At 36.7% G+C, this 13,024-nt stretch overlaps 1 protein-coding gene across 32 annotated transcripts in view; it reads right to left on the bottom strand.

Annotated features, from left to right (window-relative positions):
* The window catches only part of LOC127063756 (cell adhesion molecule Dscam2), a 162,374-nt gene that overhangs the window by 32,301 nt on the left and 117,049 nt on the right, over positions 1-13,024 (bottom strand). For all 32 annotated transcript variants that reach the window (XR_007781469.1, XM_050993902.1, XM_050993913.1 and 29 more), the window contains 2 exons: positions 11,044-11,239; positions 3,686-3,828 (listed from right to left, as the gene is read on the bottom strand). Coding sequence is in view for 31 of the 32 variants with exons in the window: in XM_050993902.1 (XP_050849859.1) it covers positions 3,686-3,828; positions 11,044-11,239 (339 nt within the window). In the remaining variant the exon portion in view is untranslated. The remainder of the gene's footprint in view (positions 1-3,685; positions 3,829-11,043; positions 11,240-13,024) is intronic.

Raw genomic sequence — 13,024 nt, 5'->3', positions numbered from 1 at the left:
AGATAAAGCAAAAGAAATTTCTAATGATTCTCCTTCTTTTTCTTTTTCTTTTTTTTTTCTTTTCTTTTAAACTTATTCTTATATCCTTATCCAACTCGGATTTTTCTCTTCGTATTTGGTATTATGTTGATCAAAAGGAATATTTTAGAAATGCAAGCCAGCATATTGTAGACAATTCGTCTTGTTTAAAATACGGAAAAGGAAGAGAAAAAGAGATAGAGAAACAGAAAGAGAAAAAGACAAACAGAGAAAAAGAGAGAGAGAGAGAGAGAGAGAGAGAGAGAGAGAGAGAAAGAGAGAGAAGGAGAGATTTCGCGAGAAGATCTTTCAAATGGACGAAGTTTCGAGAGAAAAACGTGCGTAAGCTTACCTTTAGGATATGTTCGTGGATACATGAAAGATATCCTTGTAAGTACATAAAGAAATCACCGGGGAAATAAGGGATGCGCAAAGTACATACGTCGAATGTATAGATATATCGATCGATCTTTACTACTTGAAGAAGCAAGGAAACGAAGAACATGAACGTTCGAAACGGACCACAAAGTTTCTCAATTTCAGATGCAATATTTACTCGTTTAATTTTCGGCCAATAAGAGCTCAACAGATTTAATTTTTAATCGTGAAATGTTTTGTTTTCCTTATTTCTTTTTCCTTGTTTGTATTTTATTTAAATTACCTTTGAATTCTATTTGTTCACATAATTGGAAGGGTCATAGTAAACGTAAAATCTAGCTAACGTTTGTAGAAGTGTAAAACACGAAACGTGGTGAGTTTGCCAAAGAAATACACCCTTCTTTCTCTTTCTTTTCCTCGTTTAGATTTCAAGAATCGTGGGAATCTCTCGAGCACCACTCGTTATAATAGTTGTTATAAAAGTCGTTATTTCATGATTCAATCGTTTTTATCTCTGGTAGAATTATAGTTGCTTTTTATAAAAAATATAGGAGACGGAAAAGAGAGAATGTGAGAGAGAGAGAGAGAGAGAGAGAGAGAGAGAGAGAGAGAGGATGAGTCCTAGAGGATTAAGAAAAAAAGAAAGAAATGTAAAAATCGTGTGCTCTACTCGCGAATGCGTGCGTGCGTGCCAAAAAAAAAGCGATATCGTATAGTAGATTGAATAAAACAAACACACACACACATATATATATACACATATATTGATTCCGTGTCTTCAATTTCTCTTTCCTCTCTTTGTTTCGATCTCTTCCTCGCATATATAAGAATGTACATTCCTACTCGCATATATATATATAAAGACACATAAAATAAATATCAACGTAGCGAGGTATAGAAACGAGAAAGAACCGAGGTAATTTCTCGGTACGTACGTTACGTAAGTAGGTGATACCTCTCTCTTTCTTTTCCGTACATATGGTCAGAGTTTTCCCCCACGAAAATACTCTATCAGCCGCGATAAATTTCGTTAAGGAAAGAAGGTAGAAGGGAACGGAAGGGAAGGGAAGAAAGGTACGAAGGAAAGAAAGATCGACCTAACGTTATTCTTTTTATTTTCTCTTCGTTGCAATCGGAACGGACAACGGAAGTTCAGCGCGTGTTTGCTATCGAATAAACGCGCGATGTAAAGGCATTGATCTTCCTTACTTCTAGGCGCACCCCTTTTCACCCCGCTATCGTCTTCTCCACCAACCTTTCTAATACCAAGTGTGCTTATAAAAGCAGGATAAAACGTTTTCAGGATAGACGCAGTGGTTTATCTCGTGGTCAGTAATAGCAGTCGGCTTAAAATCAGCCCTTTTAAATGGCGGCTCACGTTAACTCGACCAGACAAAGTTTTGTCCCGATGTTCCGCCGCGTTCTTTCCAGACAGCTTGGAATAACTTCAGTACACCCTCTCCCTACCCTCACCCACTTGCCTCTCAGACCTCTTCTTTGCGTCCACCTACTCGAATCGAACTTCCTTCGATACAATTTAACGGCTTTCAACCGTTTCCCCCTTTGGTATTTACTTGGATAGCGACTAGTCTCGCAACTAGAGAAAATGCGATTTGCCGATGCCAATAGCCACGCGATAGTTATCCTATGGGTTGGTTACCCTCTATCGAGCATAATGGGATCTTCAGAAACTTCGGGACTAGCTATTATTACTACGACGTAGTACGTATTCGTTACTCTTGTTACATCTCTCTTCGGTAATTGACCTTCCTTCTTTAAAACTCCATTCAGGATCTTTACGAATCACTCACGTTGCCAGAACGATAACGATTATTGTATATCCGATCATTATTCCTTTGAGAGAAACGATACGAACGATAGTTTCATTAGACTATTTCCACTTACGTTACGTACGTTTGTATCTAAGTACCTATATACATATGTATATACATATGCACTTAATGAACGATCAATTAAATAGAGAATAAAAGAATAAAGGTATACATATCAGATATACAACGATTCTTTTCCTTTACGTTAATACGATACAAAGATTATGTATATCGCATTACATCGGTATTAGATTTGCCTCGAATTAAAATGATATCAAGTGATATTGATTCTTCGATACAAATTTCATTATATTATTTTTTCAAATATATTATTTTTTTTATTATTCTCTGAATATTAACGAAAAAATTAACGATCGATCGCGTTAGATAATTAAACGAGAATCCTTCGCTCCCTCTCCATTCATTCCCCTTCAATCGTCCTCGCAAACAACAAAATAGTTAATCAAAATCTTTTACGATCAGATAGCGAGATTTTCGTTAGGAAACATTGTGTTAACGTTCGATCGACTTCTCGATAAAACGTAAACAGCACATTTAACCAGGTGTTCACGAGATGGCAATTTTCATTGAGTGCCGCGGGCGAATATAGGAATATTATAGTTGCACGCTGCGTGTTATTTGAGCACGTAATGTTTACCCTCCTCTCTCTCTCTCTCTCTCTCTCTCTCTCTCTCTCTCTCTCTGGAATCAGAGCCAGTAGATGGTTATTACCGTTGTAGGAAGAGCTATGTTCTCAACTGTGAGCTTCTGGTCAAGAGCTTTCTCGATAAAGTAAATATGTGAAAATCTTGAAGCAATATTTCCAAGCATTGCGAAGGTATATTGCGTTTCTTTTTCCTCTTGTATCACGTGCCGGTACTAGAAATATCTCTACATATGTACATAAGTGGCTTTCATCGATACAACGTTCGACGGAATCAATGGACAGGAAGGCATTTTAAATTTTCTTTTAAATTTTGAAAAGGGGTCTTTTAATCTTTTCTTTTTTTTTCTTTTTCTCTTTTTCTTTTCTCTCTCTCTCTCTCTCTCTCTCTCTCTCTCTCTCCTTCGCGAAGTACCTTAACAAATTTCTTATAATTAAAGAATAAATGAATCGTTTATTTTGTCTTTCTTTTATTAAGATATCACTTTATATTATACGATTTATTAAGTTATCAAAGTAAGTGGAATAAGTTCCTGTCCTTTTAAATCGTATTTTATTTGCGACGTTCTCATTTGTTTCTCTGATTAGGTCAACGTAGAAATATAACATATATATATATATATATATAGGTGAGGTTTATCATTTTAATTTTGAATTATATCGGTGATTTACTTTTGCTCCTATATTTTACATTCGATATTCTTTCGCCAAGATCATTATTAATTCAGAAATCATCTATTCTCGGAAATGGAATAATTTTTGTAAAAGCGAATAAATCTTAGAGATGGCTTACCTGCACGTAGAGTGACCTCGCGAGATAGTATCGTCCCAACGGAGCTGGTCGCTCGACATCTGTATCTCGCGTTGTGAACTTCTGCACGGAAGTCCTGCGCTAGAAACGGCGGAAAATAAAGTGTCCCGTTACCCAACAGTTGCCTGAAACAATAAAGAATGTCCGAGATAGTCGCAATGACGTTTTTAAAGCTAGTTGACCTAGTGATCTAAAACAAAAAAAAAAAACAGAAAAGAAAAAAGAAAAGAGGAAAGAAAAGAAACGAAATTTTTTACTACCTTTCAATCAAACGTGTTAACAACTTTGACCGTCACATAAACCTTTTCATTTTTCGTCATACAGTCTTTCCATTATTCTACTACTAGTAGTAATAAAAATTATTAATAATAATCATTTACTCGGCGATCAGTAAACTTTCTATTTCACACTATTATCCAGTTATTTGCATTATTTAAACTCGTCAATATTTCCAATACTAACACCGAACTTATACTAATTTACATAAAACGTTAAGTAATACGAAAGTCAACGGTATTGATTCTTTGCGTTTCATAGATTTTTCTAAGATGAATCGGATTAACAATTGAAATAGGAGAAGTTAAACGGAGAAGAATATTTTGTAACGACGTAGAAGAAAACGAAATAATAATAATAAAAAAAAGGCACAAACAAACAAAAAAAATAGATAAGAGTGATCTCCATTCCGTGTATCAACAAAAGGAAAGAAGAACAAAAAAAGAAATGAAAAAAAAAAAGAAGAGACAAAGTAAACTATGCATATCGAAGTAGGCGAGGACTCGTTGTTTGCAGAAGCGTCGATGCGATCGGAGCCAGGATATCGAAAAAAATAGGAAAAAAAGAAAAAAGGAAAAAGAAAAAAAAAGGGCTAGCTTCCGAAGTTTTCAAGCACAGTGAGTGCGTGGGCCGATGGTGGCAGTGGCGTTGATGCAGGTATTGCAGGGTTTGTTTGCGTAACGGGCTCACGTCAAACGGAAAGCATTCTCTACATGTTCTCTAGCGCGATTCTTCGTTGATACGTTGTATCGTTCGTTCGTTTATTCGTTCGACCACGGTCGACGCATCGATCGCATTTACCATGATTCAGGCAAACACGTTCTATCAATTTAGGTATACCTATATTAGATAAGGAAAATAAATTTAATATGTATGTATTATAGGATTTTCTAGAAAAATTTATGTCATTGTATGCTCGCGTGTAAGCTTGTAAATATATGTTATATATCTTTGTTCACTTTTTTAATCACAAAATTAATCATTAATTCATATCCAACGAATTGATGATGAATTTTAAGGGAAGTAATCGATGGTATGGTCAGACTGCTAAAATTCGACAAAATTTTATCAATCTCAAAGAGAGACAAAAGAGAAACAAAGTTCGTATTTTCATTAATTTATTATTTCACATTATCTTGTTGTTTCTTAGTTTATGAGAAATAACGCGTAAAAAGGAAGAGAGAGAGAAAGAGAGAGACTCAACAATTTTCTTATCGTTATCAGAGATTTTCGTGCGGAAGGAAGGAACGAGCAACCTTACGAACAATTTCTAGCAGCAAAATTCACTTTATTTTCCATCGTCTGAGCCGTCTAATTTCAGCTTCAGACAAAGACCCTGTTCGCGAATGTTTCACTTAGCCTTTGTATACTTAAATAAGATACATACTTAGGTATATAGGGTATGTCTTATTTGAAATTTTCTAAGTAATTATTTTTCAAACGATAGCTTAAAAAAGAAAAGAAAACATTTCACAATAGTTTCGTTTACATAATAATTTTTCGATTGATCATTCCATCTTACTCATTGTAAGAAATTGGATACATCATTTTATAGCAATGTTCGGGTAAGTCGAGTAGAACGAATTCATAAAGCTGATACGAGCTTACGCGTGTTATAAACGAAGGATAGATAGATAGAAATAGATAGATAGATAAATAGAAAGAGAGAAAGAGAAAGAGGAAAAGAGAAAGAGAGATTTGCTTTGAAGTTACAGCAAACAACTGCACAGTGAAGCATGCTCGCGTAAGTACTCGATCGGACCGCCCGTTTCTCTTATTAAACATTATACGAGCCATAACGAAGAAATATCCAACCCCTCGGGGCTACAAATACAAGAGATAAAGACAGAGAGACAGAGAGACAGAGCGAGAGAGAGAGAAAGAGAAAAGGTATAGAAGGATAAAGAGCAAAGAAGCAAGGTAAAATTTGTTCGTAATAAAATGAAAAGAAAAAAAATGAATTCTCCTCTGAGAAACTTTCCCTCGTGGACAAGTTGTGAAAAAGGAATTTGTAATCGTGATCATTCTCTTTCTCTCTCTCTATCTTTTTCTCTTTCTCTCTTTTCTCTTTCGCAAATCCATCATCCTCTAATCCTTTGTCCTCGATCTTCTCGTTCTTCTCGACCAAACACGATATCCTTCCGTTGCATCGTGACACGACTGCAGTGGTCGGCCGCTTATTTACATTCTCGACGTTTAAACAAATCCGACGACGACGTGGATTAAAAGCGTAGTGCTCGCACGTCAACATATATGGATATATAGATATATACATACATACATAGATACGTAAGTACATACGTTTTATTCCTCTGCGAACGGTATAAAGAAACAAACGGTTAAATGTGCGAGAACGAATCGCGAACGATCTATCAAATCAACGAGGATTACGTTGGGAAAATTACGTGAAAAAGGAGGGGAGGAAAAGGGGAGGAAAAACTCGGTCGGTCGTAAAAGCTCGTTACATTATCACGAGTCGAGTGGATGCTTTAATTCGTTGGCATTTATAGAAATACGAATTCTCGTTGCGTAAGGAGAGAATAAGAGGAAATACGTGGTCGTAAAGTTGATATATGTGTGTTTTTATATGCGTGTGTGCATATATATATATATATTCTTTCTTTCTCTGTTATTTTCCAGTTTTTGTTCGATACAATTTTTAGGGATAGAAGCGAGCGAACGAATGTAACAGCGTGAAAAGAAAGGAAAGAGAGAAGGTAGGAAAGGAAATGAAAAAGATAAAAATAAAAATGAAATGAAATAAAAGGAAAAAAGAAAGACAGATAGAGAGAAAGAGAGGGACAGAGAAGGATGGAGTAAGCCGACAAGCGTTTCCTGCGTCGCGAATCTCGACGAGAGTCGCGCGCGCAGGTGAATGCAGTTATGAGATGCATAATACTATAGTATTTTGCCTAGTGTTAGTGCTTCCCAGTAATAAAGTAAAACGACAAGCGTGGATGCCGGTTAGCAGTAGTAACGGTGGTGCTAGAAGGTGGGGTTATAGTGATAGTGGTAGTGGTGTTGATGTCACTGAGGCAAAACGGAGAAACGTGATTCGTTTCGTAGGCGGTGCGAAAGAACCGCTGTGAATGTTCTTGCATGACGACGACGACGACGACGACGACGAAGACGACGACAGAGAAAAGAGAAAGCGGTCTTACATTTCCTTCTCTCTTTCTCTTTCTCTCTTTCGCTTTTTCTTTCTCTTTCTTTTCTTCACCCAGCTTCATCTTCATGTCTTCTTTTCTCTCTTGGCCTTTCTGCTTTACGACGATGAAATTAAACGTTCGAGTAAGATCCGTGAAAGGCGACGGCCGGATGAAGCTGAATAGGATAAAAGTAAAAATAAAAAAGGAAAAGGATAGATAGATAGATGGATAGATAGAGAAAGAGAGAGAAAGAGAGAGAGAGAGAGAGACGAATAGTGGAAGAGAGTAAAAAGAAAACGACGTTCAAAGCAGCCAGGACGACGAGGAGATTTCCATCCGACGAGATGGGATTGGATGTTGAAATCGAATTGGAGAGGACCGTGGCGTCCTCTCGTGTCCATTGACGTCGGACGCTCGAGATTTCCACTTTTGCTTCTTCTTCCTGTTTCATTTCTTTCTTTTCAAAACGAAAATTTGGTATGTTTTGTCGATAAGCAGAAAAGGAAAGAGAGAGGGAGAGAAAGAAAGGGATATAAATATATTTAGTTAACAGAAAAAGATTAAAACGTTTGAATTTTCCAACCAATGAAAAATTTCAAATACGTTTCGTTTATAGACGAAGATATCGCGAATAGTATTTTACGATCAACGAATACGAAGTCTAGCGATATATAGAATCCATAGAAAGATTCATGATCGACGCTAGGAGGACACGCTTCCTTGAAAGTTCATCAAAATTGAACGACTCGTTTTCGTTCAGCTGGATACGTTTTCCATCCAGCTTCGTGTTTCCTGCTATCTTTCGAGAGTACTATTTTTTTCTATTTTTTCCTATTTCTTTTTTTGATCCCTCCATGCGTAGTCATTCGATTGCGATCGATATCTCTCTTGGAAAAAAAGGGAGACAAAAACACGGTTAAATCAGTGGCTCGAATGGCTCGAACGAGAAGGACTTTTCAATTTCGCGCGAACACTTCATCATCTCTTTCTCTCTCTCTCTCTCTCTCTCTCTCTCTCTCTCTCTCTTTCTCTTTTTCTTTCGCGTGCGCGCGCGCACGCTCTCGCATGTTCCTTTTTTCCCTTCACTTTTTTTTTTTTCTTTTTGTTTTAATTCGAGGATCTCTTTGGTACAACGCATCAATACCGTGCTCGTGGGAAGTCTATCGAGGGTTATTTCATCTCTCGAAGGTTTAACTTTGAAAAAGTACCCGACTCTCTTTCTCTCTCTTCTCTCAATCCCTTGGCTACTCCAGGGACCACAAAAGGTTCATAAAAATCGGAAGTTCTCACTTCTCTCGTGTACTCGAGTAAAATTACGTCGAGTTGCTGGATAAGCACCATTAGGAGAGAGAATCGGCCTGCTTTTCCTTCTCGCTCTTTATCCGTCCCTTTAATTTTCTCTCTTTATCTCTTTCTCTCTCTCTCTCTCTTTCTCTCTCTCTTCTTTTCTCTTTCTCACTTCATTTTCTACTTCGTTAACACATATCTTTCTACATACAACCATCCATCCGTCTATCCATTCATCCATCCATCTATCCATTCATCTATATATTTTTCTTCTTTATCATTCTCCTTTTTTATTTGCCCTTCCTCTGTTCTTAATTTGCTTTATCGTTCCATATGAATGTCGAGAAAAATAAAAGCTTTGTATTTTTTGAAAACATCGATGAACAATTTTGATAATTTTAAAAAATGTTAAAGAAAATTCTAACGCGTATAGTAACCACGTAGTACGACCTTAACCTTTTGACTGATGAGATTTTCAATCGGTGAACTTGGATTTATGAAATTTATCTCGTGTAAGAATAATATGGGAAGGATAGTGATAGAGAACTTTTAATGAATCGACGAATCGTAAAATGAAGAATCAAGATTTATTATATTTGTCCTCTTTTTTATCATGAGAAGTAAAATTGTTGTGATTAATTAATATATCATTTACGCTTTAACGGATTAATGGATTACTTAGAAATGCGTAGAGAGCAAAAAAGAAAAGAAAAGAAAAAGGAAGATTAAAAGAATCATGATATGTGAAAAAATCGATGATATCAACGTATTCTTATTTTTTCTGTTCTTATTTCTATCTTTTATAGAAAAATTGAATCTTTCGAAAGAATTGAATCTTATTTATTACTTTTACGATCGAATTATATATATATATTTCTTTCTCCTCTTTTCTTTTTTCTTTTATATCGATACATCCTATTAAAAGATCTTCGGTAAAGAGAGGGAAGGAGACAGACGGAGATCATGAAAAATAGAGATAGAAGATCGAGAAGCATACTAGCTCCGAGGAACGTTTCGATTAACGGGAGGAAATAGTTTCCTCGAGTGCGGTCGTTGCTATTGCCGGACATTACGCCGTCGAATTTCCGGCAAGGAGTCTTCCCTCTCGCGGTTCATTTCGCTCGAGATATCGTATCCAATTACTTATCCGACTGGCTTACTGAAACGAAAGCTGAACGTTCTTCGTATATCTAACTTCGAGAACGATTTCTAGATTCGTTTCTATATATTTCCAGAATTTCTACAACGATTCTCGTTGTCGTACGTTTATTTTAATAATAATGAACGATGTCGTTACTTGATAATTATTAAAGAAAAATAAAAAAAGAAAAAAGGGAAAGACAAAAGATTACCAAAAAAAAAAAACGATATATATATAAAACTTTATTTTACAAGACAAACGATTTTAAATAATATAATAGATATTATTTGTGATGGTAAAATATAATTGAAATTTTGTGCGATTGTTTATCCATCCGTTTATAAATCCGTTGGATTTATGTATTTTAGCTTATATATAGTAGCTTATATGTAGTTTCGTAAAGAGAAATACGATAAATGGGATAATGAATTGTATAGTAATAGGAAAATGAAAAATAAAATAAACGGGTCACAGAGAAATATTTGAGAGAGAGAGAGAGAGAGAGAGAGAGAGAGTGAGAGAGAAAGAGCTAGAAGGATCGATCGTTTGCTCCGGACAGGAAGCTCGAGCAATTTAGGCCGCCGCTGAAGTTTCAAATCCGTTTGGTACTCTGATCCGCTTAGAGCGGACCGGTTGCGGCGAGCGCCCCTGTAAATTCCGAATCGAATTTTTAGACGAAAAACCGCCGTTTTATGGGACCCTCGAGCGAATGAACGAGCGAGCGAGCAAGCTAGCTGGACTCGGAAATATCCGAAAGGATTACCCGGGGATGTTGCTTTCAGGAAATTCGAAATACACGATGCGCAGAGTCGAAGATTATAGCCGAATCTCCGAGAATTTTCATTTTCCTCCGTTTATTTATGATTTTTATTTTGACAAAAGCTCGTTAACTTGATTGCGATACGATTTTATGCCCGTGTCAGTTTCGACCAATAATTCAAATTCATTTTCAGCCCGCAATGTGATGTCTTCAATTTGTGGGGAGTTTAGAGTGGGAAATAAAATTAAAAAAAAGAAGAAGGAAAAAATCAGAGAGAAGAAAGATAGAAAAAAAGCAAGATAATATTAAAAACAGAAAATAATAGATTTAATCATCGAAAAAATTCAGTTTTATTTTATCGCATCGTATGGGAAAATTAGAACTTTCCATTACTGTAACGAATGCAAATGAGAAATTGAAAGTAACTTTTTCCTCTCTCTCTCTCTCTCTCTCTCTCTCTCTCATTCTCATTCTCTCTTTCTGTCTGTCTATTTTTTTTCTATTTTCGTACCCAAAGTCAAGCGAGTTTTTTATCATGAAAGTAGCCTATCGTAAATCAAAGTAAATTCTTTGAAGTCACTCTTGATAAAATCTGTTCGAAGCAGACATGTAAAAGTTTCCAAACCTTTTTCGAAAGTCTCTCTCTCTCTCTCTCTCTCTCCTTTTCTTTTCTTTTCTTTATAGTTAGGAAAAACAAGAGTTGAAATCAAAGATAGGAGAAACTTACCGTAGTCCGGGAACCGCCGAGACCGATCTTTGATCCGGACTAGTTATCCACGTGACGTGTGGCGTTGGACTCCCATGCGCGGAGCAACTCAATTGAGAGCCGGTTGTGTTGGAGAAAACTAAAGTGCTTGGTGGCTCGAGAACGAATTCCGGACCTTGCTGACCGAGGACGACAACTCCGAGGTTGCTCCACGAGGCTGCAAATAAAAATAAAAAGAATCGATAGAAGTCGAATTCGAAGTCGAAGTCGATCGATCGCGGTGTTCGCTGGACCAAGGGTTGAAGTTCTAAGTCAAACACAAAAAAAAAGGAAAAGGGACAAAAAAGAAGAAAAAGAAGTAGAAGAAGAAAAAGTAGAAAAAGGAAAAAAAGCGAAGAAAAAGGGCGAAGGTGGGATTGGTCTTTCTGGCGAACTTCGATCGTGGAGGAGATGGAATCGCGTGACGAATGGAAAGTGCCAAGACTCTCGAAGCTACCGTAAATACAAACTTCGATTCTTTCTATTTTCTTCCCACTTTTTCACATAAAAACGTAAAAATGAACTCACTCTCTCTCTCTTTCTCTATCTATCTATCTATCTATCTATCTATCTATCTATCTATCTATCTATCTATCTATCTATCTATCTATCTATCTCTCTTTCTCTCTTTCTCTCCTTTACTCTTCTTTTTTCAGGAGATAAAAACAACCGGACCGACGAATGCTTTTATTCCATCCCTCCTTTTCTTTGTTATTTCTTTATCTTCGATTCGCTCGCAAAAAATACAAGAAGGAAAGAAAGAAAGAAGGAAAGAAGAGTATATATATATACATACATATATACATACATATTATATATATATATATGGACGAACGTGTGCATACGTTTTAACGATGCCAACTTTATTTTTTTTCCTCTCGTTTCTGTTCTTTTCTTTTGCTCTTCTTTCTTTTTCTCTTTCTTCTTCTTCTTTTTTTTCCTTGTCAAAGAGAAGAAACTCGAGGGTACAGGACGTAAGCGCGGCGTGTTTCGTATCGCAAATGTAAAGTTACTTTCTCCCACGGCACTCTCGTCCGAGTTACGTCGAGCGTTTTTTTTCCCTTTTTCTTTTCCTCTACCCTCTCTCTCTCTCTCTCTCTCTCTCTTCTTCCTCTTTCTCCTATCCCTCTTCGTTTTCATCGTTGTGACTTTTTTCAGAAACATGACATACATACTGACAATTCGCATACTAAGCTTACGGAGCAAGTATAACAGGACGACGAAGTACGAGCGTGTTGGCAGAGGGTGAGTGCTTCGCTACGAGAGGTCAAGGGTCTTTCTCGCCCGGGGTCATTCGCACGTCGCGCGCCTTTACTTAACGAGATCGTTTAGAACCGTTCGCAAAATTTTTCCCTGAGAATCTTTTCATTTACATAGAGAGAAAGAGAGGAAGAGAGAGAGAGAAAGAGAGAGAAAGAGATAGAACATAAAAAGAAAAAATAAAAAAAAAGAAGAAAATACAACGAAAGCTTTCGACGTCTCTTTCTCTCTCTCTCTCTCTCTTTCTCTTCTCTCTCTTTCTTTCTTTCCTCCATTCTTTCTCTCTCTTTCTCTTAGTTTTCGCGGGAAAAGAAAAATTTTCGAAACTATAAACGAGTAAGAAAAAAATAAAAAAAGTAAAGAAAGAGAGAAAAAAGTAGGGAATATTTCATTCGTAACCCGCTTAAAATCACGGATTTAAATTTCACGGACGCGTGCACGCCGAGATATATTTCCCGGTAGGTTCGACGTAGATTTCAGTTTCCATTAAAATTTATGTTAAAGCTTTGCGAGAGAGTATCCTCACACCCCACCCAGTCATTCCTATCCTGTTCTCTTTCTCTCTCTTTCTCTCTCTTTTTTTCTCTTTCTTTCTTTCTTTCTGTATCTATCTCTATCTCTCTTTTCGTCTCTTTTTTCGGTTCTCCCTCGCTTTTCCATTGCTTTAGCGGCAATGGAAAAAAAGGGGGAAAGCCTGGGAGAC

The sequence above is a fragment of the Vespula vulgaris genome, chromosome 5 (genome assembly GCF_905475345.1).
Source record: "Vespula vulgaris chromosome 5, iyVesVulg1.1, whole genome shotgun sequence".
Taxonomy (NCBI): Eukaryota; Metazoa; Arthropoda; class Insecta; order Hymenoptera; family Vespidae; genus Vespula; species Vespula vulgaris.
This window is presented reverse-complemented; position numbering and strand designations above follow the sequence as displayed.